This window comes from Danio aesculapii, chromosome 10, assembly GCF_903798145.1.
Source record: "Danio aesculapii chromosome 10, fDanAes4.1, whole genome shotgun sequence".
Classification (NCBI taxonomy): domain Eukaryota; kingdom Metazoa; phylum Chordata; class Actinopteri; order Cypriniformes; family Danionidae; genus Danio; species Danio aesculapii.
Window position 1 is genome coordinate 45,749,571 of NC_079444.1, and position 27,477 is coordinate 45,777,047.

General features: G+C 37.1%; 1 protein-coding gene across 1 annotated transcript in view; it reads right to left on the reverse strand.

The window, feature by feature from the left end:
- clip1b (CAP-GLY domain containing linker protein 1b) overlaps nt 1-27,477 on the reverse strand; it is a 43,552-nt gene that overhangs the window by 10,917 nt on the left and 5,158 nt on the right. The window contains exons 5-16 of the mRNA XM_056466495.1: nt 27,329-27,453; nt 26,657-26,858; nt 22,849-23,046; nt 22,625-22,728; nt 22,478-22,538; nt 20,324-20,428; nt 16,025-16,153; nt 11,807-11,923; nt 11,023-11,080; nt 10,341-10,429; nt 8,106-8,159; nt 934-1,011 (exon numbers count right to left, since the gene is read on the reverse strand). Coding sequence (XP_056322470.1) covers nt 934-1,011; nt 8,106-8,159; nt 10,341-10,429; nt 11,023-11,080; nt 11,807-11,923; nt 16,025-16,153; nt 20,324-20,428; nt 22,478-22,538; nt 22,625-22,728; nt 22,849-23,046; nt 26,657-26,858; nt 27,329-27,453 — 1,320 coding nt within the window. The remainder of the gene's footprint in view (nt 1-933; nt 1,012-8,105; nt 8,160-10,340; nt 10,430-11,022; nt 11,081-11,806; nt 11,924-16,024; nt 16,154-20,323; nt 20,429-22,477; nt 22,539-22,624; nt 22,729-22,848; nt 23,047-26,656; nt 26,859-27,328; nt 27,454-27,477) is intronic.

The following is a 27,477-nucleotide window of genomic DNA, read 5'->3' on the forward strand; positions in this document are numbered from 1 at the left end:
TTTTGTGTACATGTGATGTTATTGAGCGTGTGTGACCCACACATACACGTGAGCATTGTTCACATGCTGCTCATTAACAACACATTTAAGCATTCCTTTCATCAGAGGTTATGAGTATTTACTTAAATTATATTGTTATTAAATTGTGTGTATTATTTATTATTATTTATATTATATTACTAATAATTTATTTAAAAGTTATATTATTTATTTAATTATTATAATTTAATAATTAATACATTATAAATACATTATATTTTATACAATTTAAGTATTATAGAAATTAATTATATATATATATATATATATATATATATATATATATATATATATATATATATATATATATATATATATATATATATATATATAATATATAAAATTGTCTGTTAGTTACTTATTACAATAATTATAATAACACATACTTTCTATATTTTATAATAATTGATTATTCATAAAAAAAATTAATTATTAATTTATTATTTTACTTAACTATTAATTAGGTTATTTATAGTTTATTATGTACTTATAATTATTTAATAATAAAAAATTATTATAACTATTATTATTATTATTTTACAATTCCTATTTTTTAATAAAATAATAATTTTTGTATTATTATTATTTAATTATTAATCAGTTTATGAATTATTTATTATTATAATATTAACAATAATAATAATAATAATAAATAGTTCATTTGTTTTTTCATATTTTCTTTTCTATAATAATAATTAATTATTATTATTTATTAGTTATATATCATATCATTTGTTAATAGTTTATTATGTATTTATTATAATTATTTAATATAATTATTATTATGGTTTATATTTTATAATTATTACATTCTTAAAAATGATTTTAAACATTCTGTTGTTTGTAATTAACGGTGTTACAGTGGTGTTTTCCTGCAGTTAGACTGAAACTCACATCTGCTGCCGGAAGCCGTTGTGTTTCTGAGCTCAGCTGATCCTGGATCTGTGTGTTCTGCTGCTTGAGGAGCTCCAGCTGATGGACAAACACAGAAACACACATTAGACTGAGCTGGGGTCAGTGGAACCATTCAAAAACACACAGAAAAGAATGCACATCAGTTAAGTCTTGTGGGAGTTATGGAAACTAGACATGTTAACTTTTCAAATGATGCATCATGAATGCTTAATGGTTTAGACTACAGTATTATAGTTTACAAATTTATCCCAAATGTTCCCACAGGTTGTAGGGGTGAACAATAAATTTCTTTTTAATCTATTACCACATAACAAAAACCTGTGTTAAATATGCATTCAGACGTCTTTCCAACGATATATGGTTTAGATTAGGATTTATTAATCCACCTAAAGAAGAGTGGACAGTGATTACTAATAGATATTAGATATCTCTGGATAAATTCAATAATAAATTGGTGTAAAATGGATATCAGATAGAGTAAATGGAGTGTAAAAGTCATTTTATTTTCTGATGGTGAGGAGACTAGAGAGATTATAAGCCTCATCAAGGAAATGACCATCATAAAAAGACTAATAATTGTGTTTATATTTATGTTTTGTGTGTACATATAGGGTTTTTGTTAAAATAAAAGTAAAAAGTATTAAAAACATTGTGCATTTAATTAAATTCATTAAATCAGGGAAAATAAAAGCAGATTTCAGACTAAAGTCTTCAAGCAAACCCTGAGAAACCAACAGTCAGAGAGTCTGTTCCTGTGAGAGCTGTAATTAAGTCCATCACAGTGTTAATTACACTTGTCAGTGGCACAAACCACAGCAGACCATCATTAACATCATTTACATCAGCGATGATGCAGAGTTTACATGCAGAAACTCTTTAGTGACGGAGGAATAATACTGTCAGTATCAATCAAATATAATACTGACAATATCAATTAAAACATCAGACAATCAGAAATAACACACACATTAGAGCTTTCTTTACTCTAAAATAAATACATGTATGCATTTGGAGATAGATAAAATGGTGTTTATTTTATCACCGATATCAAACGTTATATTAAATATCACGACAAAAAAAGCAAACAATATTTAAACTGTGTGGGAAAATCTGTCCTTTTCTCATTTATTCAGACGCAGAATTTATTTACATGCAAAACCGGTTATTAAATCAAATATTTGCTTCTATAAAGAAAATTAAATTGATTAAAAAATTAAATAGTCAAAAAAATTAAATAGAAAAAAATAATTATATATATATATAAAAATTATAAAATAAATTATAAAAATTAATATAAAATAATCTAATTTATATAAAATAAAATGCAATACTGAAATTAAAAATAAATATAATGTAATACAAGCAAATAAAATAAAATAATCAAAATAACTACAATAAAAACTTTACAAGTTTTATTATACAATACAAGTTTATTAAAATAAAATAAAATCTAACATTAAATGAAAAAATAAAATATAACAAACAGTTACATATAATATTGAATTAAAAAATTTAAATAGTCAAATAAAAAAATAATGAAGTAAAACAAATAAATAAATAAATAAAACAAATAAAGTAAAAAACAAAATAAATATAAAACAAATAAAATATAATGCAATAAAACTAAATAAATTAACTGGTATACATTTAAATAATACAATTAACTAATATACAATTCAATAAAAAATACATTAAATAAAAAATAATTTTAACAGGTAAATAACAAATTAAATATTTAATTAAAAATAAATGTAATATTGAATTTAGAAATAAAATAGAATAAAATGAAATAAAATAAATAACTAAAATAATAAAACATAAAATTAATATAAAACAAATAAAATATAATACAATAAAATAAACAAATTAAATTAACTCATATACATTTAATTAACAAAATTAATTAATATAAATTTAAATAAAAATAACATTAAATGAAAAAATTTAATCAAATTAAATGAAATATTTAACTAAATAAAACACTGAGTTTAAAATAAAATAAAATATGAATCAGAAATTAGTTTCACAAACAAATAAAAACAATAATCTGAATAAATGCATGCATTCTTGGTAAAAATGCAACAAACATCATTAAAATTGAACCTCCAATCAAGAATAACACAAGCTTTTCCAATGCAATCCTCCACAGAAACATGCACACCTCTAGAAATGCTGTATACTGACTAAAACAATTGCTGAATTCCTCAATCAGCTCCAGCAGAAGCATTAATAAATACAGCATTAATAAATAAATATATCTCTCTCCAGCAGAAGCATTAATAAATACAGCATTAATAAATAAATATATCTCTCTCCAGCAGAAGAGGCTGTACCTGACAGAGCGAGGAATACACCGTGTAGTTCACATCCATGCTGTGTGTCCTTTCTGTTCCTCCAAACAAATGAGCTCTATCAATAAAGCATGGCCGGCGGCCCCCCGCGCTCACGCTCACACACACACACTCATACACACACGCGTCTGCTCTGCTCACGTTTGCAGAAAACACACGCTCCAAGCAGCAGCACTCGGGCAGATTCATTATGTAAGGACGACAAGCCCCGCCCACATCAACACCCCCTCATGCTCGTTCCACCCACATTGACACCCCCTGTAGGCTCCGCCCCCAGCACTCATTCATCTTCATCTGCAGAGGAGTCACGTCCATTTAATCTGCATTTCGGATGATTTGTTACGAAAAATAAATGGTTAGGAAAACTCAAATATATGCTACTCTACTGAACTTGATATTGATCTTGGTCTCTCAGAAATTAAATTTATAACTGATCATGATTATATTTGAATTTGAAAGATTAAAAAATAACTCTAAACAGATCTAAACTTAATATTTACGGTTTGACTTTGTTGATTATTTGTTTCTTGTTTCTTTATTATTTATTTATTTTGTAATCATCATGTCTATTTTTCATTTTTGTTTTAAAATAATACATTTATTTTTACTCCAGAAACACAAAATCTGACTAACATTATTACAAAAACCAAATAAACAGATCCAAACTTTGGAAGTTTGACTGTGTTGTTTATTTGTTTCTCCATTTTATGTTGATTTATTTTGTTTTTCTTTCAGCCTAATGTGATTCATTTTATGTGCATGTATAATATATGAGTGAGCGTGTATCTACTGTATCTGTATCTGTATACTCATTAATTCATATTCATATATTAATAGAATATAATCCATAGCAGTGGGGCGGGAGCTTTATTGGAGCAAAGAATATTTATTGTTTTAAAACATCTGAAATCTGAACGCAGAAAAATGACAATCATATTCATTCATTCATTAAATTATTAAATTATAATTCCTATTACTTCTCTTCAATTCAAACTCTCAATGAATAAGCCATTACTGTATTATTTAGAAGCTTTATTAACTGAACTGGCATATTTATCAGAGTATTGTTCTCAAGGTCAGTAAAATATGTATTAATTTTGGTGGAAATGATGAAAATATTACTAAACAGGCTGAGTTATTACTAAACTAGCTGAAACAAAATGATTATGAAACTAAACTCTTTTGGAAATAAAATAAGTGTCTGGACCAAAATTAAACATTAAAAATAAATTCAAGCTAAATAAAATATTTAAGAAGTTAAAAAGAAAACAGCAGATGTGTAATATAAAGTGACAATGTTTTTGTTGCATAAAAACATTATATTACTTTATATTCAATATATATTTGGTATAAAAATGTTTAATTTTAATTAAGTTTAACATAAGTTACTTTATTTAGTTTTCTGCTGAAGTCTTTTAATTGTTTTTAATATTTATATATTTTATAGTGAGTAGCATATTTATAATTCTACATTTTCATACAAAATCTCCAATATATGCTGCTCTTTTGAACTTGATATTGATTTGTGAATGCTGAAAAATACATTTATCTTGGTTTTCCAAAACTCTATATTTATATATCTGATAATAATCATAAATAATTCTCAAATCATCATACTGTGCAGATTTTTAAAGGATCATAAGCACTGAAGTCTGGAGTAAAGATGCTGAAAATGTAGATTTGTGTCACAGAATTACATTATATACTGCTGAGGAAACCGCGATTTCCAATACATAATAATCTATTATCTTTGGTCCTGCATTATCTGTCATAAATGCTGCTGTGTGAAGCAGAAGAGACGTCTTTTTTAACAGCATATATGATAAAGCTGCTGTCAGAGACTTCAGTCGTCTCTCAATGACACAAAAAAAGAAAGAAATTCAGGCTAACCTAAATTAACTCGGCTTTTTTAAACCTTGAGGGGACAAAAGTCCAAAATGAGGTCAAAATAAAGTTCATTTCCAATACAGAAACTAAAAATACATTTAAAGAGATGGTTCAGTCAAAAACGAACTGACATTTAAGTCATTTGAAGACGTTTTTGACTCTAATAAAGCATAAATATATCTAATATGTGCGCAGATATTTCAGAATCACTGTAAATGAATATAATTATCTGAAACTCAATGCTAAAGTCAGATATTTTGCTTTTAAAATGTGTGTTCTGTTTTAGAATGCGTGTCTGTGCTCTGATCTCTGTGGCTCCGCCTACCAACCAATTATATTTCAGCATTCCAGGTTGCCAGATAGTGGAAAATTGTGCATTTCATTTCAGTCATGACGGCTTTCAATGCATGCAGAAAATAAAAATACGCATGAGGTGGTTTTTAATTAGCAAATAATATAAACATTACAAATGTAAACATTAGCTGAGTAGCTTACAGTGTACAGCTCGATTTTCAGGTATGCTTGTGTTTGTATCGTCAATCTGGCAACCTGAGTATGTATGTGTCGTGGCTGTGTGGAAAAATAACTCTCCAGTGAAGATCAATCCTACATACTGCACCTTAACCAATAATTTCAGCACTCTGGGTTGCCAGATAGTGGAAAACTGCATATTTCATTTCAGTTATGAAGACTGTAAAGGTATGCGGATACAGCTGAAAATGCGCCCTCTGGAGGAGAAAAGCAGACACAGAAATGAGGCGCACATTCAGAGTTGCTAAAACACATTCGTTTGTGTCGTCAATCTGGCAACCTTCGTTTGTGTGTCGAGGACGGCTGATAAAACCCTCTCTAATGTTTTGAATGTGGACTGCTATACTTCATTCCACCACAAGGTGTCAATCTTACACACTGCAGCTTTAATCACTTATTTTACACAAAAAAATTATCACTTTTACACAAAACACGCCGTTCTGAACTGCTAACACTGCTGTCATGCGTGTGAAACCTGCAGGCTAATGTTGAGCAGAATGTTGTGAAGTGGTGAATGTGTGTTGAACTGCTGTACATGAAGGCCTACAGGCCAGAGTTACTCACATACACACATACACACACACACACGCACACACACACGCAGTGATGAGATCCTTATATAAGTGCAGAGATCAGGCTTTATATGCAGTGCTCAGATGGACACACTCACTCATGCATGAGGAACAGCCTGTAGACACATCTGAAATGAACCTCCAGCTTGTACACTACAGACACTCACTGTGCTTTACACACACACACACACACACACACACACACAATCTACACCATTTCTTTCAGTTTATACTCATCCATTGAGCGTTTACTTAGCAACCACATGACACCCTAACAACCACTATCAACCACTCATGACACTCTACTAACCATTCAGGACAACTAGCAACCATTCATGACACCCTAGCAGCCACTCATGCCAACCTAGCAACCATTCATAACATCTAGCGATCACTTATGACTCCTAGCAAACACTCGAGGGCCTAGCAACCACTCATGACACCCTGCTCATGAAACCCTAGCCACCATTATATAGCCACCATTATACCTAGTATCCAATAGCAATCACTCATCACACCTAGCAACTACTTTTAACCACTTATGACACCCTAGCAACCGTTCATAACACATAGCAACCAGTCATGACTTCTAGCAACCACTCATGACACCCTAGCAACCGTTCATAACACATAGCAACCACTCATGACACATTAGCAACCACTCATAGCTCCTAACAATAACTTATGACTCCTTAGCAACTATTCATGACCCCTAGCAACCACTAATGAAACCACTGTCAACGACTCATGATAGCCTAGTAACCATCCATAACAGCTAGCAACCACTAGCGACTTTTCACCTAGCAACCTTCATCAACCACTCACAATGGTTATGAAACCATAGCAACCACTAATGAAACCACTATCAACCACCCTAACAACCATTCATAACACCTAGCAACCACTAATGATACCCTAATAACCATCTATAACAGCTAGTAACCACTCATGCCACGCTAGCAACCATTAATGACATCTACCAACCACTAGCAACTACTCATGACACCTAGCAACCATCACCAACCACTCACGATGGTTATGAAACCATAGCAACCACTAATAAAAGCCCTATCAACCACTCATGAAGCCCTAGCAACCATTAATGACACATAGCAACCACTAGCAACTACTCAAGACACAAAGCAACCATTACCAACCACTCACGATGGTTATAAAACCATAGCAACTACTCATGACACCCTAGCAACTACTCATGACACCTACCAACCATTACCAACCACTCACGATGGTTATAAAACCATAGCAACTACTCATGACACACTAGCAACCACTCATAACACCTAGCAACCACTCATGATACCCTAGTAACCAATAATGACACCCTAGCAACTACTCATGAGATCTAGCAACCATTACCAACCACTCATGATGGTTATGAAACCATAGCAACCACTCATGACACCCTAGCAACTACTCATGACACCTACCAACCATTACCAACCACTCATGATGGTTATGAAACCATAGAAACCACTCATGATACCTAGCAACCACTCACGACATCTAGCAACTACTCATGGTACACTAGTAAAAATTAATAATTCCTAGCAACCATTCATGACACCTAGTAACCACTGATGACACCCTAACAACGATTCATGATACCCTAGCAACACAAACATGGTGACAACTTCTGTACAGGTCAATTTACAACTGTAAAAAATGAATATCTCCATTAGCCGCACCCTTCCAGTTCCCCTTCAGACATCCTCATGCGGATATGTGGAGTCATGTAACACTGTTTACCTTGGTGAGTGTTCATTATAGGAGTTGTGCTAACAGTGCTGACCTGCTCCTGTAACTCCTCATTCCTCTGCATCGTCAGCTTCAGCTTCTCATCATTCTGTGTGGGAGGAAAAACACTGTTACACACTTACTCAAACACACACTGATCACAAGTCTGTAGGAGCTTACATATTAATGAGGTCCATAAACATTAATGCATTTATATTTGAATTAATTTCTTCTACAAAAAACTCCATGGCATAAGATTATTGGCCAAAAATAAACCAAACAAGACTTAAAATGAACAAAAATATACATTAATATGAACGCAGTGGGTAGCACGTTCGCCTCAAAGCAAGAAGGTCTCTGGTTCGAGTCTCGGCTGGGTCAGTTGGTGTTTCTGTGTGGAGTTTGCATGTTCTCTCCGTGTTGGTGTGGGTTTCCTCCGGGTGCTCCGGTTTCCCCCGCAGTCCAAACACATGCGCTATAGGGGAATTGGGTTTGCTAAAATTGACCATAGTGTGTATGTGTGTGTGTGTGTGTGTGTGTGTGTGTGTGTGTGTGAGTGAGAGGGAGAATGAGAGTGTATGGGTGTTTCCCAGTGATGGGTTGCAGCTGGAAGGGCATCCATTGCATAAAACATATGCTGGATAAGTTGGTGGTTCATTCCGCTGTGGTGACCCGAGATTAATAAAAGGACTATGCCGAAAAGAAAATGACTGAATGAATGAATAAATTTTGTTTTAAAATAAACTACTTTTTATTTCACACATTTTTAATGTGTATTTATATTTGTTTTGACAAAAGTTGCGTTTGTTTCATTTGTCACACATCTCAATCCCATAAAGAAATTAATCTAATCTTAACCTATTATAAATTAATGTTAATAATCAATATGCATTAAATTGGCTAAAAATGACAGTGAAGACATTTATTTATTAGGTTACTGAATATTCCAATTTAAAATAAAAGCTCTGGCGTCACGGGGGCGCAGTGGGTAGCATGATCGCCTCACAGCAAGAAAGTCGCTGGTTCGAGCCTCAGCTGGGTCAGTTGGTGTTTCTGTGTGGAGTTTGCATGTTCTCCCCATGTTGGTGTGGGTTTCCTCCGGGTGCTCCGGTTTCCCCCACAGTCCAAACACATGCACTATAGGGGAATTGCCAAAGTGTATGAGTGTGTGTGTGAATGAGTGTGTATGGGTGTTTCCCAGTACTGGGTGGCGGCTGAAAGGGCATCCACCGTGTGGAAACATATGATAGAATAGTTGGCGGTTCATTCCACTGTGGCGACCCCTGATTAATAAAGGGACTAAGCCGAAGGAAAATGAATTGAAATGAGAGTTTGCACAAAAAAATTAAGCAGCACAACTGATAATACTCATGAATCTAATCTAATAGAGGTCTAACAAAAAATATAAGGGCACTTTGGCTAAATTATGCCAGAGATTAGCAATATATAGCACTGTACAGCCTCATTCACACTACAAGCAACTCACAGCGGCAAAGCAACAAGCGACCGTTCATTTCAACAGAGAGTGAGGGACTTCTGGCAACCTCCGTCTACGCGATCGACAGTGACCGTTGGCAACCAAGTGGGCGTGTCAAGCGATGCGACAAAGTTGAGAATCCTTCAACTTTATGCAAATAAAGAGCGACTTTCTTGAGCGACAGCCAATAGGAACACCAATAGAGCTCACATGATCCTCTGTCAGCTTGCTCAGAGGCTGGTTTATTCGTGCTGTATAGACCTACACAGAGCCGCTTAGAGTGACAGGCAGCTACAAAGTCACTGCTATTCTGAATGAGGCATTAATATCACAAGAAATTCTTATGACACAATTTAATTTAATTTAATTTAGTTTAATTTAAGTTACTGCACATTTCAGGATTTTACATTAATAATTAAAAATTTAATTGCTTCATTAATGAATTAATTTTCTGTAATTACTGAAATGTGCAATAACTATGGTATTATGTAAAATTCCTTTCAACATTTCAAAGCATAACAATGCAAATAAATGCAAATGAATGCAGTTTCACTTGTCCAATACAATTCAGATGCAGAAATGTATAAATCGACTGAAATTTCACACATATTTGAAGGTCTATTCTGCTCATGAACAGTGCATTGATTCGTTACAGTAAATACAGTACAAACAGTAAAACATCCCTCTAGCCGTATTAAACTGGAGTAAATATGAGAGTATAACTTATATCTGTGATTGAGCATCAGTCTTCAGTGTTGATCAGTGTGATCTGCTGTAGAAGCGTGTGTGTTGTGTGTGATTTGCGTCAGTCACCTGTGTGTGTTTTCTCTCCTCCTCTTTCTCTTGTTCCCTCCGCTGATCCTCCAGCTTATTTCTCTCCGTTTGCAGCTTCATTTCCATTTCTGCAGCCGCACAAATCAAGCAGAGCTCGAGAAGTCAGATCTGCTTCTTTATTATTCAGTCAAAGTATTTAGTTTGAGAGTAAAACTTGATGTATTTGAATTAAAGAAGAAAAAGTCTTGTTAAAACTGTAAATAATGTCTGATAATGAGCTGTTTCTGCCTTTTGGGTTTATTTGGGATGTTGATCTCTGCTCTGTTCACTTCTGATGATAAAAATTCAACTTTACAGTTTAATAAAGTGACTTTTATTGACATTTTAGAGGATTGAAATAATATAAGAAATAATATCTAGAGAAATAAGACCGTAAAATAACAGAACATGTGTCTGTAGCATTATAAACAACACCAATCCAGACAAGACAGCACTACAGACTGTTACACACATGCAGAAAAGCCACGTTTCAAGGTTAAAAGTTGCTGGAGGAAAGGTCAAGATCTCATAATGCAATTCAACAGCAGAAATAAAAGGGAAAATAAAAACATGAATGGCTGGGATTTGCATCCTATTTTAACATTAGTTCATTTGAAAAAGAAGCTTGCTGTGTTGTAGTTACGGAGCATTTAAATGCTTTTATCAGTGGTGTTTTGCTCACCTTGCATGGCCAGTGTTGCTTTATAACTGTCCTCTGCTGCTGCATCGAGCTGCTGCTTCTACAGGCAAAACAAACAATAAAACATATTATTTAGACATTAAATAAATGATAGTAGGAAAAATAAACATTATGGAAGTCAATGGTTACAGCTTTTCAACATTCTTCAAAATATCTTCTTTTGTGTTTAACAGAAGAAAGACACTGATCAAGTTTAGAAACATTAGAGTGAGTAAATAAAGACGAAACGTTTATTTGTGGGTGAACTGTCCCTTTAAAAGTCATGTGAAGAGCTTAGAAATGTGCATATTTAATTACATGTTTGATGTAATCTCAATTGAAACATGAGGAGAGGGCGGGGCACAGAGTAGCCCCTCCCCTTATTTAAAAAACAGCCAATAGTGTCTTATTTTCTCACAGCTCAGCCAGTGAGAGTGGTCGAACTCAAGTACATCAAATGAATAGCTAATGAGAAGAAGGAGGCGGGACAAGTCAGACACTAGAGAGCATTTGATTGGCCAGAAGGTTTGATAAGAAACTGAATTATGAGGTGAAGGCAAAAAAAATAACTGATCCATTTAGGCAGAAGTGAAAAACTGCAAACTGTAGATGTTTATGTCAGGTTTATATCTTCTAAATGTGAATTCGGTCACTGTTGTGGAGACACTATTCAGATACCAACATCTAAAACACTATTTTCTTTATTACAGGACATTTCAGAGTGATTGTGAACACATGTGTGGTGTTTTAGAGTGAAACAGTGCTGTAGACAGTATAACAGACGCACCAGATCATGGAGCTGCTGCTGGACGGATGTTTTCTGCTCTTCTGAAGTGTTGAGTTTCTGCTGGAGGAAGATCAGCTCCTTCTGTCGGGTCTCCAGCTCAGAGTTCAGCTCTTTAATCTGCACAGCAACACAACACACCAGCTCTGTTTACATCTGCATGTTTATAATGCGCAGTTTGGAATATTGCATAAAATAATGCTTAATGCAAACACAAAGATGTGCGTAAAATTTGAACATGCGCATATAAATGTGTGCAAACAACTGTAGGAGAAACGTTTCAGCTCAAGAGGAGATGTGAATGATGTAAACTGATGTAGTGAGTAGAGTCTAGGCATGAGCCGGTATAAGATTCTGATGGTATGATAACCTTGGATAAAAATATCACGGTTTCAGGGTCTCACGGTTTTGTGATTACAGCTCCAAAATAAGTTCTTTCTATGGTGCTTTCACACCTGTAAATCCATTGATTTGTTCCTAATCAAGGATTAAAATTGGTACAATGTTTATTTGTTCTTGGTGCGGTTCGCTTTCACACGGCAAACTTTCTAAACGAACCAAAATAGCTAAAACAAGTCACGTGTGAGTAAAACTCTCCTCACATTGGTCAGAGTCCCGCTCAGCTGTCATGCGTCCTCATTTTCATTTATGGCAATGAGCAATAAGACATTATAAGTTAAAAATGCGCTTTCATTTTGAATGGTGACACCCACAGACATCGTCACCAAATATAAATCAGAGAGGAAAGACTTTCTCATACATAACATTGGCTAGAATTATGCATTATAGGCTTATATTATAGAGAGAAATAACAGATAAACCAAGACTGCTGTTGGGTCAATTTTCCTAACTGATAAACAGCACTCTGTAATATTTCAGCATGCGTTCACTTTCATATTTGACATGAATTGTACATTTACTGGTAGGAATGACACCCCGCCCTACTCGTAAATCTCTCTTCATATAGCCGTATGTCTATTACATATTTATAATACACTGTGATATAGCCTGGTTAGTTAGTTCGTTGGATTGTTTTGCTTTCTCACTACAATCGATTCGCTCTATAGAGTTTGTTTCAATCGAGCCGAGACCATCACATTCATGTGATTCAGACTGATTGTTTCGGTGCTGATCCGCAATTGTTGGATTCACATATGCCAAACGAACCGCCCTAACTGGGGAAACGTGCCAGGCTCCGAAACAAAAATCTAGGTGTGAAAGCACCCTTAAATGTCTGGATAAAAAACAACAGCTCTCCCCCATTGAACACTATATAATTTATTTTAAGAAACATGTTAAATATTTTGGAGCAGTAGCTTTGGATGTGGAGGTTCCTTTACTGCTCGATGTACTGTTGCCTTAAAAAATGAAATAAAATAGTTGTGAAAAACATGTAAAAAACAAAACAGACAAAAAAATCTCTACCTTAGGGACGGTAGAACAGAAAACTTTGGCGGTTTTGACTTTTCATAACCGCAGTATACCTTGAAAACAGTTATCGTCCCATGCCTAGTAGAGTCTGCTGTGCGTGTGCTTCATCAGTGTGTGTCAGTGTTGGGCAAACTACTTGAAAAATGTAGTGAGCTAAGCTATTAGCTACACTACTTAAAATGTAGCTTAACTACACTAAAAGCTACACCCTGGGAAATGTGGCAAGCTAAGCTAAAAGCTACTTTGCAAAAGTCACTCAGCTACATTTAAGCTGTTTTTACAATTTTCATTTTTAAAATCGAAGCAACTTAAATTATCAATCAGATCTTAGTGATCACTAAATCTGTCAATGATCATATGAAGAAGAATTGTTCAGTTATTTACTGTAAATAATATTGTACCAGACAGAAACAAATTATAGTATATAACAGCAAAAACAAATGTTACGCATTTAAAATACTATAGTAATGTATGGTAAAGAGAAATATTTACGAATAAGCATTAAATTACAATAACTTACATATTGTAGTATCAATAATAACTATCATGAAATAATAGTAATTACCGTAGTAGACTTTAGCCTTTACTTCAGTAAACTATATATATATATATATATATATATATATATATATATATATATATATATATATATATATATATATATATATATATATATATATATATATATATATATACATATATATATATATATATATATATATAGGGCTTAATTTGTGCCGGAACACGCCGGATGCGGAACCTCTGAAATCTGATCCGGCACCTGATTTTACCAATCCCACTCCTCAACCGCCTTCCTCCCTCATCCGCTATTCACGTTCACTTTCTTCCGCGACTCCCCAACCCTCTTCACTGTAGTCCGCGACAACCCCCCGCTTATGATGGCATATCAATGCCAAAACTAATCGAGAGCAGCGGTGATGTTTACACGCGAGGAGAAGTGAACCGCGAGCAGATTACAGGCCTACACGCGAGGAAACTACAGTGAAGATCCCCGGTCCCCTGGAAGAACTCCTCTCCCTCAGTCATCTTTTCATCAAGCAAGTGTCTCGTGTCAGCCCAATGATTGATTTGCAACGTCACCGACCAGAGCGAGAGGTGGCAGAAACGCACCAAAAAGTTTGTTGTCAACATCGTAAAACAGGTAGAAGAAAAAAATCGTCATTCTCGTAATCATATGGATTTACCTTCATCGGCTAGACGCCGGCCTCACAGCTCCGTGAACGTCGGTGCCATCACTTATTGATCTGCGATTGATAAATGTAGCTTGTGTGGACGCTACTGTGCTACTTGACTAAAAAAATAGCCTCGCTACTGAAAAGCTATTGGATTTATAAAGTAGCGACGCTACTGCCCAACACTAGTGTGTGTTATGTGATTGAGTGTTTGCCAGATGCTTTCACAGATATAAATGTGTGTGTGAGGGTCTTTGTGTCATTAATGTTGGTCTGCAGATATAAATGTGTGTGTGTGAGGGTCTTTGTGTCATTAATGTTGGTCTGCAGATATAAATGTGTGTGTGTGAGGGTCTTTGTGTCATTAATGTTGGTCTGCAGATATAAATATGTGTGTGTGAGGGTCTTTGTGTCATTAATGTTGGTTTGATCAGATATAAATGTGTGTGTGAGGGTCTTTGTGTCATTAATGTTGGTTTGCAGATATAAATGTGTGTGTGAGGGTCTTTGTGTCATTAATGTTGGTCTGCAGATATAAATGTGTGTGTGAGGGTCTTTGTGTCATTAATGTTGGTTTGATCAGATATAAATGTGTGTGTGAGGGTCTTTGTGTCATTAATGTTGGTTTGATCAGATTTAAATGTGTGTGTGAGGGTCTTTGTGTCATTAATGTTGGTCTGCAGATATAAATGTGTGTGTGAGGGTCTTTGTGTCATTAATGTTGGTCTGCAGATATAAATGTGTGTGTGAGGGTCTTTGTCTCATTAATGTTGGTTTGATCAGATATAAATGTGTGTGTGAGGGTCTTTGTGTCATTAATGTTGGTCTGCAGATATAAATGTGTGTGTGAGGGTCTTTGTGTCATTAATGTTGGTTTGATCAGATATAAATGTGTGTGTGAGGGTCTTTGTGTCATTAATGTTGGTCTGCAGGTATAAATGTGTGTGTGTGAGGGTCTTTGTGTCATTAATGTTGGTCTGCAGATATAAATGTGTGTGTGAGGGTCTTTGTGTCATTAATGTTGGTCTGCAGGTATAAATGTGTGTGTGTGAGGGTCTTTGTGTCATTAATGTTGGTCTGCAGATATAAATGTGTGTGAGGGTCTTTGTGTCATTAATGTTGGTCTGCAGATATAAATATGTGTGTGTGAGGGTCTTTGTGTCATTAATGTTGGTCTGCAGATATAAATGTGTGTGTGAGGGTCTTTGTGTCTTTTATGTTGGTCTGCAGATATAAATGTGTGTGTGCGGGTCTTTGTGTCATTAATGTTGGTCTGCAGATATAAATGTGTGTGTGAGGGTCTTTGCTGATTGTAAAAGGCCTCAGCCCTCCGTCATCACAGTGTTTCAGTATTATTGTTCTTCTATTATTATTCCCTCCAGAACTGTCTTGAGCATCTGTCTGCTCTCCTGTCTCCAAAAGCCACCTCATTCACCGCGTTCATTGTGTTTGGTGTTCTGAGGCGGAGCTCATTTATTAGAGGAGAACAAACACCACAGTGGAGAATCCCAACAGTGCAGCACACTCCACTTCTCTCAGTGATAGTGCTCCTGTATAATCTGGTGTTCAGGATGATCTACAGAGGGTGAGATCTGACCTTTTTGTCCTGCAGGGGTGGAGATGCAGATCCGGAGGTCTCGGCCCGCAGTGTGCGAAGCTGAAGATGTAGATCAGACACCTCCTTCTCCAGCTCCATAATCCTGGAGCGCTCAGATACTGTGGCCACCTGCAGACACACACAGACACTGTCAACACATTATACATTTACATCATATTGTCACAATACTGGAATTTGATACCAATCAGTACTGAAATTTTAAAAATGTCTATTTCCCGCTAACATTTGAGCGCTGTTGAGCGCATTCTTCAACAGCGCTGATTTGCCATTGTTTTCATGATCTCAACAGAAATGACTGTGATTGGCTGTGAAGGTCATCAGTTCACCGAACTCACCGATGTTTACTGAGTGTAACCGCAGATACAGGAACACTGGAGCATTTTAAAGCCGCGAAAATCAGTCGATTCATTAGCTGATCACTCATATGTCAGATTATAAACAGATCAGCTGATCTTCACAGCTTTAAATTAGAGATCTGAGAGTTTTTAGTCCTGCTCCCGCTTTTATTCCACACCCGACCGCTCTCACCGTATATTCAGCCTTTGTTCACCCTCTGCCCGACCTGCCCCATTTTCTACCCGACCCGACCATTCCCGCTAAATTTAGATCTGGTTTCCGAAATTGCGTGTTTAAATTGGCTACTACCAAAATAGAGAGAGATAACAGTCAAGTCAAGTCAAAGTTCATTTATAAAGCGCTTTTTAAAAACAACAAGTGCTTACCAAAGTGCTGTACACACATACACCATCGAAAACAAAGGACAAACACAACAGACACATGACTCTCATGTGGAATTAAAAGCCAAAGAGTAAAAATGGGTTTTAAGACTAGATTTAAAAAATCTGCCTAACGTAGGGAGGCAAATTATTCCAAAGTTTGGGGGCCACCACTGCGAAGACACGGTCCCCCCTTGTTTTTAGACTTGTGCGTGGAACAGCCAAAAGTAGCTGATCAGTACATCTAAGTGCCCTTGATGGAGTGTGCAATTGGATTAATGAGGACAAGTATCTTGGTGCTAGTCCATTTAGGCATTTAAACACCAAAACTAAAATCTTAAAATGTATGCTAAAATGTACAGGAAGCCAATGAAGAGAAGCCAGTATAGGTGTAATGTGCTCCCGTTTGCGTGTCCCCGTCAGATAAACTGTATGTTGTGCATGGATTATAGGCTAAGGCCCAATCCCAATTCTATTTTTGTACCCTTCCCCTTGGCCCGAGGGTTATGGAGAAGGGCTTCAAAATGTACCCCTAAGAATTGGGACAGCACCTGCACACGTCATCATGTGTCATCGCCATCTCTTGCTTCATGTGAGACCTTTGCGATGTGACATGAGGGCCGCCTCAAACCTGAGGTTCCAGTGCAAAAGACTCCCATACACCAGACTTGGCTGATGTGGGTTTGCTAACAGTAAACTGACGGCTCTCCTATGCAAGCTGAAGAACAGCGCATCTTCACTTTGCTCTCCTGTGTTGGTAAAGCCCACTCTGAGGACCATTATGCAGATGATGTGCACACAGACCGAGCGAAACAAACGCATGTGCAGAAAGCACTGGTCATGCGTTCATCATGTGCAGCAGTCGTGAGCACTGGCTGTACCGGGGCTCAATAAGAATGAGGAAATCACAGATATGCTGTTCTGAAATAACACCAGGACTCAGGAGTGCTATAATGTTAGCCTGCCGGCTCCCATTAAAATTACACCAGAGTTACCAACCGCTACCATGCTTCATCCAGAAACTTATTCCCACACCGCAAGAAATCTGATCAGGTCAGTAAACAGCGGTGAGTTTGGTGAACTGATGTCCTCCACGGCCAATCACAGTAATTTCTGTTGAGCAGGTGAACACAATGGCAAATCAGCGCTGTTTAAGAGCTCGCTCAACAGTGCTCGAATGTTAGCAGGAAATGAACGTTTTTAAAATTTCAGTATCGTTTGGTACCGAACTCCAGTGTCGTGATAATTCTATTATACACACATACTATCAGCACACTGCACACACTAGGGCTGCTCGATTATGGGACAAATCATAATCACAATTATTTTGGTCGTAGATGTAATCACGGTTGTTTTAAAGCGAGGGGTTAGAGGTTTAAAAAGCTTTGAAGATTTTTTTATTTATTTGAGATTTGTTTTATTAATAATGATAAAAACATATAAAACCTATTCCTGTCGGCAGCAGGAGTACAGTGCACTGTCGCTTTAAGAGCCGCTGTTGTGTTTATGTCTTCACTTTCACATGCTGTTTCATCCTCAACTCTTTATGTTCAGGTATTTCTTCTTAACATACGGGGGTCAATGTGAATAATCCCTAAGCGCCACGTTTTGACCACTGTAAAATATATGGACGTAGTATCCGTGACGTCACCCATAGGTTTCTGAACACTGCAAATGAAGCTACAAGTAGGCGCGGCCAACCGTCGCCATTTTGTTCACACGTCATCACACCCACGGCGGGATACCAAACAAGGACAAAGAGGCGGAGAGTGGGCGGAGCTACAGACACCTGCTGGCACTTTGCTTAGACCTGGCAGACAGACTTTACTTTGGGAGAAACGCTTGATACTCTATTACCTGCGACTGGTTTGTGTTCTGACCACATGTGCTTGGCTGTACACTATATCAATAAAGTGTTTAGACTTTTAAAAACACTGCTCTAACACATTGAGCCACTAAACATTGCTCTTATGACGTTTTTCTACAGGAGGAAACTGCGAATTACTTCCAAACACTTCAGATATAGTGTGTGTTAGTAAATGCAAGACTATTGATGAACTCCAGCATAACACTGTATGATAACGCTTCAGATGACTGATCTAGAGCCTACAGCTAATCAATCTGTCACATTCTGGAGTGCTTTACGGGTCTAAAGAAAAATATTAATGATAAATGATCTTAAATCAAACAAATACATTTATAGAGATGGTATACAAGTATATAACTTTACTCACATGGGAAACGGAGGCCACTTGAATGGTTTGTGAGCATAATTAAATGCACACAGCATCCCATATCATCTGATAATTGAAGGAAATAAGTCCAAAAGGCAGCTGACTGTGTAAAGCCACATAAAACAACACAAAAATACGATGAATATGCTGAGATCAGTGGCTAATCTGCCGAGGTGAAGTGACCAGCGAGACCTAGCTGTCACTCAAGTGGCCACGCCCTTAATTATGCAAACTTAATATAACCTAATATAAAGGAAACGGATGAGTTATAAAAAAAATTCACCCCCCTCACAGTTGTCATGGAGGGTAATATTAGCTGTATGACCCAAAATCGTTCTTTGTACCAGGCTATAAACACCTTTTTTCTGCTGTAAAGTTGGCCATTCTAACAGAGGGCTCAATTGCACTTTGCTCTATTATGGAGCCAGGACTAGCGGACTTTTGATGAATTGCAGTTTCAGTTACTTCCGTATTGGCTTCCTGAGGGAGAGCGGGAGGTTGCCGCTTGATTTTGACACATTTTTGCATGTATTTTAGGCATGTGCGTCTCTGAGACTCACTCACACAACAGCATGCGTTCTCTTTCATGCTTTTATAAACAACTGAACACACATCAATACATTAATTTTTTCATAAACTGTTGCAGTCCTAGTATATACAATATCAATATCACAGGGAAGTGCAGTAAATTAACTGAATGTGCCAATATTAAAGGTGTGCTGCATGCATCTAAATCTGACCAATCAGAAGAGGCATTTACTATCTTTAGCCCCGCCTCTCCAGTAGCTGAACCTAGACTTGAATATAAACACTAATGCACTGAAATGACAGCAATCAGAATGAACCCAGAGTTTAAATGTTGAGCGCTTTTGCTTTATGCTTTAGTTTTAGTTAACAGCTCCTCTACACTGAAGAACAATTTCATTGATTAAAATGAATCATAGAATAAAATAATACTGGTTATAATTTTAAACTGTACTGATATTCATAATTATTTTTGCATTTTTATCTAGTTTTTGATCAAATAAATGCAATTTATTTTAAAAAATTAAATAAAAATGAAAAGAAATGTAAAGAAAACAATGCAAACCTACATTACTAATGAAATAAATGCACTTGATCGCTAATCATGAATATTCCACCAATATTACAGTGAACGTTTAAGAGCTGTGAAGACGTTCTTGATTTGATGTTGCAATAATAAATGTCTCTCTGAGATGATGCACTGGTGAAAGCAGACCTACCTCAATCCATCACTGAATAAAACAATAACCAGCTTCCCCAAAGCAGCAGAATGTGCAGCGTGCATGAGCAGCTGAGTGATTTACCCTAGTATCCTCTAACTCCCTCTGCAGTTTATCTGCTTTGGTCTTTTCAAAGAGAAGACTCTGTTCGAGCTCCTTAATGTGGGCATGCTCCAGTTTGGTCTGCGTCTGTTAGTAGACAAGAGGAAAGAGAGGAAGAGAGAGAACGAGCGAGCGTCACGTGCAGCCAAAAGCCAAGTACCAAGAGCTTCATGCAGATCCTGACATCATCCATTGACAACAACAAAGACACACACACACACACACACACACACACACACACACAGAGACAGAGAGAGAACACAAAGATGTGAAACTAATGCGACGGCTCTGAGCGGATGAAGGGATGAGGGTGACAGATGAATGAAAGCCAAGAGAGCGATCCAAGATTAAAAAGAAAAATGGAGGAATGAAAGAGTGCATGGGTTAGTGAGTGAATGAGTGACGAGAGTGAGTGAATAAATGAGTAAATGAATGGAGCGAATAAATGAATGAGTGAGTGAGTGAGTGAATAAATGAATAAATGGAGTGAGTGAGCATGTATGAATGAATGCATGAACGAATGAGTAAATGAGTGAATGAGTGAGTGAATGTGTATAAATGAATGAATGAATGAATGTATGAGTGAGTAAATGTATGGAGCGAATGAATGAATGAGTGAGCGAGTGAATGAATGAGTGAATAGAGTGAGTGTGTATCAATGAACGGAGTGTGTGAGTGAGTGCATGAATGAATGAAGTGAGTGAATGATTGCGCATGAATGAGTAAGTGAGTGAGTGAGTGAATAAATGAGTGAGTAAATGAATGAATGCGTATGAATGAATGAGTCAATGGAGTGTGAGTGAATGCATATGAATGAATGAGTGAGTCAGTGAAAGCATGTGTATGAATGAATGAGTTATTGGATGAATCAATGAGTGAATGCATGCGTATGAATGAATGAATGAATGAATGAATGAATGAATGAGTGAATAGTGAGTGAGTAAATGAATACATATGAATGAATGAATGACTGAGTTATTGGATGAATAAATGAATGAATGAATGAGTCAATAGAGTGAGTAAGTGAATGAATATGAATGAATGAGTGAATGAATGAATGAGTGAATGCATATGAATCAATGCGTGAGTGAATGAGTAAGTGAACGAGTAAATATATAAATGAGTGAGTGAGTGAATGAATGAGTGTATAGTGAGTGAGTGAATGAATGAGTGTATAGTGAGTGAGTGAATGAATGCGTAGGAATGAATGAATGAATGTGTAAGTGAGTGAATGCACGTGTATGAATAAATGAACGAGTCAATGGAGTGAGTGAATGCATATGAATGAATAAGTGAGTGAATGAACAAATGAGTAAATGAATGCGTATAAATGAATGAATAAGTAAAAGGAGTGAGTGAATGCATGCGTATGAATGAATGAGTCAATGCATATGAATGAAGAGTGAGTGAATGACTAAGTGAATGAGTAAATGAATAAATGAGTGAATGAATGAATGAGTGAATAGTGAGTGAGTGAATGAATGTGTAGTAATGAATGAATGAGTGAATGTTTATGAATGACTGAGTGAGTAAAGAGTGAGAGAGTGAGTGTGTAGGAATGAAAGAATGAATAAATGAATGAGTCAGCGAGTGAATGCATATGAATGTATGAATGAGTAAGTGAATAGAGTGAGTGAGTGAATGAGAATGAATGAATAAGTGAAAGAGTGAATGAAGAAATGAATGAGTGAATTAATGGAGTGAGTAAAAGGAACGAGAATGAATGAAGCATCAAAGAATGAAAGCAACAAGAGCTGAAACAGAAGTGAAGATCTGCAGATCAGGACAGACAGCTGAATCTTCTCCACTGAAACTCTTCCCAACTCTCACACTTTTATTCATGTCTACCCATCTATCATTCACCCATTCATCTGTCTACCCATCTATCATCCACCCATTCACCCATTCATCAGTCTACCCATCTATCATCCACCCATTCATCAGTCTATCCATCAACCCTTCCATCATGTATCCATCATCATCATCCTTCCACCTACCAATTTATGAATGTGTAAAATCTCAAAGCGTTGTGTTTCAGTCAGTGTGTGTGTGTGTGTGCGTGTATGTGTGTGTATATGTGTGTGTGCGCTGCTCATATCCAGTTTCAGTGTAATGTATATGACAGGATCTCTTTACCTCCAGGTCTCCTTTGGTAATGTACGCTTCCTCCACCCGAAACTGCAGATCCTCCACTTTTCTGTGGGATAAACACACTCTTCAGACCCTCGCGTTTACTCACACTTCTCTCTACAGCAGTGGAGCATTTAGAATCTTCAGGATCACCTTTTCTCTTCCTCCAGCTGGTTCATCAGCTCCACTTTATCTCTGTCTGCGGTCTCCACCAGTCTCCGCAGCTGGTCCAGCTTGGCCTCCATCTCCACAGCATACTTTAGGATGTAAAATAAATGTCCATATTTTAAAGACACGATGCGGAACAATGTAAGCTGATGCAGTGCTTCTTGTCTGGTCTGAGGAGCACTTTAAATATCTCAATCTAATCTGGTCACCTGCTCCTGTGCCTGTGTGAGCAGCGCCAGCTCCTGCTGCACCTCTCCGGCATGGCTGGTGGCTCGGGCCACTTCTGTTCTCTCCAGGTCTCGTTCGGCCAGAAGCTGCTCGATGTGCTGCTGTTTCTCCTTCAGCGCCTCCTGCAGCGCCGTGGTGCCTGAAATCTTGCGTGCGTACCGTACCGACGTCTCTGTGAGCTGAGAGACCAGAGAAAAACTGTGATAAGGAGGGAAAACTGCCAGTGCAACTGCAGACAAGCCACAAAGACAACTAAATGAAATGTATTTAAAGAGAATTAAGCAGAAAGCAGATGTCATCAGTGAAGATTGATCCCATGCCTTAAATATAGAACTGCAGGTTTTTCCCATCATAAAGATGTTTTAGGCAACCTAGAGTAAGAACAACGTGTATCAAATGTCATTTCACGAGTTCACACTCACAGATAATTCACTCAATAGAATGTGTGTATTTGGTGTGCTGTCCGGGGAGAGGGCTCTGAGCTGGGAAAGACACCCAAACCTGTGTTATTTCCCTTATCATGCTGGAAAGAGAAAGAGTCCGAGCACCAGAATAGTGTGGAGTTGGGGTGGTGGAGGGATGCTGAAGTCAAGAGAAAATGGAGGTGTGACGTGTTCGACTATTTATAGGGGTTTGGTCTTGAGCTGAATGGATAATAGAATGATTGTTAACGAGGAATTAGCCTCATCAAAAACTGATCGTGCTTCTCCTGAAATCAGTTTCAAGAGTTCACACTTAGCTGATGATTGATTATGAAGCTTGTTGGGCATGCTGTCCCGGGAGAGAGCGCTGAGCTCAGAAGATCCTCGAGCCCGGGGCTCCCTCCCTTTTGCAGAGCGAGAGGGGAGTTTGAGCTTAGGCAGAGCTGGAGAACTCTCCTGCTGTAGTAGCTAATGAACAGATAGTGATCGCTCTTAAGAGATAACTACTTACTAGGAGCACGTCTATGGTGCCTATTATAGATTAGTCAATTATCTTAAGTTGCATGTTTTTGGACGGTGGGAGGAAACCGGGGGACCTGGGGCAAATCCACGTGAGAATGGGGAGAACGTGTAAACTCTGCACAGAAACGTCAGCTGGCTTGATAAGGACTCTGGTTCTACAGTGACGTTCTTGCTGTGAGGCGACAGTGCTAACCACTGGGCCACCATACCACCCATATGGGAAAGGAGGAGGAGTAGGGGTGGAAGGGGGGATTCTTCAAAACGAAGATGGCTGTGATGTGGAACTGAGGGTAAATATAGTGGCTTTGGAATCGTCTGATTGGTGAATAATAAATTGAGTAATAGGAGACCAGCCGCAAGCAATCATAAGCACCTGATCCTCTCGACATTAGTTTATACATAAACTTCACTGATGCCGACTGCCATTAGTATTTTAAATGCTGGGTTTAAAGTATGAATAAGGTTAATTGAGTTTTTAATGTGATTTATGTGACGATATTGAATGCATTTGTTTGTGATGTATGTAATGTGAACGCTGATGTGATTGCGTGGTGAAGCCAAAGACACATTTACACTTGTGGACAATATAGAAAGGCAAGTTAAATGAATCTAATGAGAATTAAAGTTGTGATACACGGCACTGATTCAATAAGTTAAAGGGTTCTTTGATATCTACTTAGTAGATTTATGGCTTTAGTAAGTTTTAAAAAACTCTAGAAACGGTTTTATATGCTCATTTAACACTTCATACAATACCCCTAGAGTCAGATCTCCATAATTGACCATATTTGGATCGTGTCATGAACTTTAATGAGCTCAGCTCTGATGTGCAGCTCTCACAGACACACACAGATTATACAGTGTGATGTTCATTGTAGAGCTCCTCTATTTAAAACAAAAGTAGAAGAAAAAAACCTGCAAGTTTTGAAAGAGATCAAGCCTCAGCCAGGTATATAAACACACACAAAAGTAACTCAAAAATAGCATAACGCATTACTGACCATAAAAAGGCAACCAGTAACTTTTTATGGAACTCAATATTGCAATGCATTGCTTTCAGAAGTAACTCTCCCCAACACTGATGACAGCAGTAGAAAAGGAATTAGAGAGTAGGCTAGATTGTGCCCCTCCCCCAAGTGGGTGTGGCTTAATTTGCACTATTGACCTTGGCTGTTTCTCAATCGCAACAACGGAGGACACGTGAAAGTTTCCAGATGTGTTCTTGATAGAGGATGCGTGGACACAGACTTGAGCGCAAAACTCACTTGAAAAGTCTTCACGAAGTAGTCATCGTGGCTAAATAAAGGAGGTGGGAAGCACAGTATACTATAGACCAGTGGTTCTCAAACTTTTCATCAAGTACCACCTCAGAAAAACAGTCTCTCCAAGTACCACCATAATGACGAAGCAGATTAATTCCTATTATTAAGGATATTTATTAGTGTCAGCCCCTTTAAACATTATAGTTTGAACACTGTACTGTGCTTATTGATAAAAGTCAACGTTTAAAATGTGCTTTTAAAAGTGAATTAAAAATGGCAGGCTTTTGTTCTTAAAGTAAAAAGAAAACTGCTGCACTTAAATGTGAATTATTAACAAATCGTAACCTATTCATCAAAACCTGGAAATGTTGCTTGAACCTCATAAATATAGGCTATATGTCATCCTATTCATATACAAACCATTTTTGATCAATTTTGAAATATGTTGCATGTACATATGACATATTTGTATATGTAATATTATTATTTTTTTCTTTCATTATTCAGTATTCCTCCACGTACCACTAGAAGGAAACCCACGTACCACCAGTGGTACCACAGTTTGAGAACCACTGCCTTAGACTATTTCGATGTGATCATGTCATTGGCCCATGAACTTTTCCTGCTTGTTATCAAACTATTTCATAACTAGAGGCAATTCAATCATAACTTCACGTTAAAACAGCTCTCATAATATTATTTATCAATATGTGGCTATTTTTGGATTCTCAGAAGCTATAGAAATTAAAAATGTGAAGCAGGACATACGTTGGGACCATTGCTTTTGTTTACAACCCTCAAAATGGTCTATACCTGTTTATTATTAAAGTTAGATTAGACAAGATATAACTTATTCATCTCAGGAGATTCCCTAAACAAGACGGTCAAATTAAACATTAACATTAAAATCCTAATACTGGCATAAACACATTAGGGGTGTTTATTTGCTGAAATTGCTATTTAAATCTGCTTTATTTGTATTGTGCAGAGTACATTTGTAAGGTTTTTGTGCATGTTATATGTATTGAAAAGGAAAAAAACTCAATAAATCATTGTATAAATGCTGTAATGTTTAAATCATTTTCCGTTAAAAATACGTGAAGGTCATGTGACCAAAAGGAAGAACGCAGCAACTCATATCTTACAGGACATGCTCTCACGGTCTCCTGAATTCATTCTTCTGAGATGACCTGGCAAGACCACGCTCCATGAGAACGCAAGTCCGTTCTCAGAATTGAGAAACAGCTCTTATTCTGCAATGCGGACGTAAAAGCTTGTTTTTTGTGATTGTTTTATAAATTCTGATCTAGTTTGCTATGAGAGAAATGACTATGGATAATAAACAATCAAACAACTCGCTCCTCAAACAAGTGTGTTCATGACTATACACAAACAGTCCAATAATATAATAAGAAAAGGTCAGTCTTAAGCGTCAAGCAGCAGATGGAGCTGTTTTTAACGTCTAAAGTCAAGGGAAGGGAATGAGAGTAAAAGTCTCGAGCCGAAAACATACCAATGGCTGTGACTGCTCGTAGGTCAAGAATAAGCTGAATATACTGAGAATGAAAGATGTTTTACAGTACCAGGCCAGCTCGGCTGGGTTTTCCTCCAACCGAAGAGGTGACAGAGCTGAGGGAGCTGACTGAGGATGCACTCGGGCTGTTCTTTAGGGTCGACCGCCGTCTGGATGCTTTGGATTTGGCAGGAGTGGTGGACGGGAACCCGATGCGGGTGACTTTGTGTGTAGGAGCGAACAGGCCATACTTTGGGAGGCACTGAAAATACCTATAAGAGTCGAGCATAAGACAAGTCTCTCATTTCTTGATTAAAACGACAGTAAAAACAGTCAAACTTTTCAACCGTATTACAAATCAAATGAGCTGTTCTCTTACAGCCGTGATCTACTTATATCTTATATCTTGAGCATCTGTTTGCTCTCCCATCTCACGCCTCCAAAAGCCACCTCATTCACCACGTTCACTGCGTTTCATCTTGAGGTCTTGAGGTGCAACTCATTTATTAGAGGAGAACCAACACCACAGTGGAGAATCCCAACAGTGCAGCACACTCCACCTCTCTCAGTGATATCTGTGCATGTTTATTTGGAAGTGAGGATTTTCCTCTCTTTTATTTCTCATTGGCAGGAAATGCTGCTGTATTCACTAATATTTTAGGGGATATTACAGTTTTTTTTGTTTAAGTTATTTTGCATCTCTGAATGAAAACACAGCTGCTTGTCTTTTACCCTAACTCACCTTCCTCCAGCCACTGCTCCGTCATTCTTGCCTAGCGGCTCGTCCAGCTCAACGCCACACCATTCTCCTTTCGCAAAGTCAGTTTCGCCCAGAAATCGCACAACTCCTGCTTTGCTTCCACCGACCTGAAGAACACAAAGGAAACTATA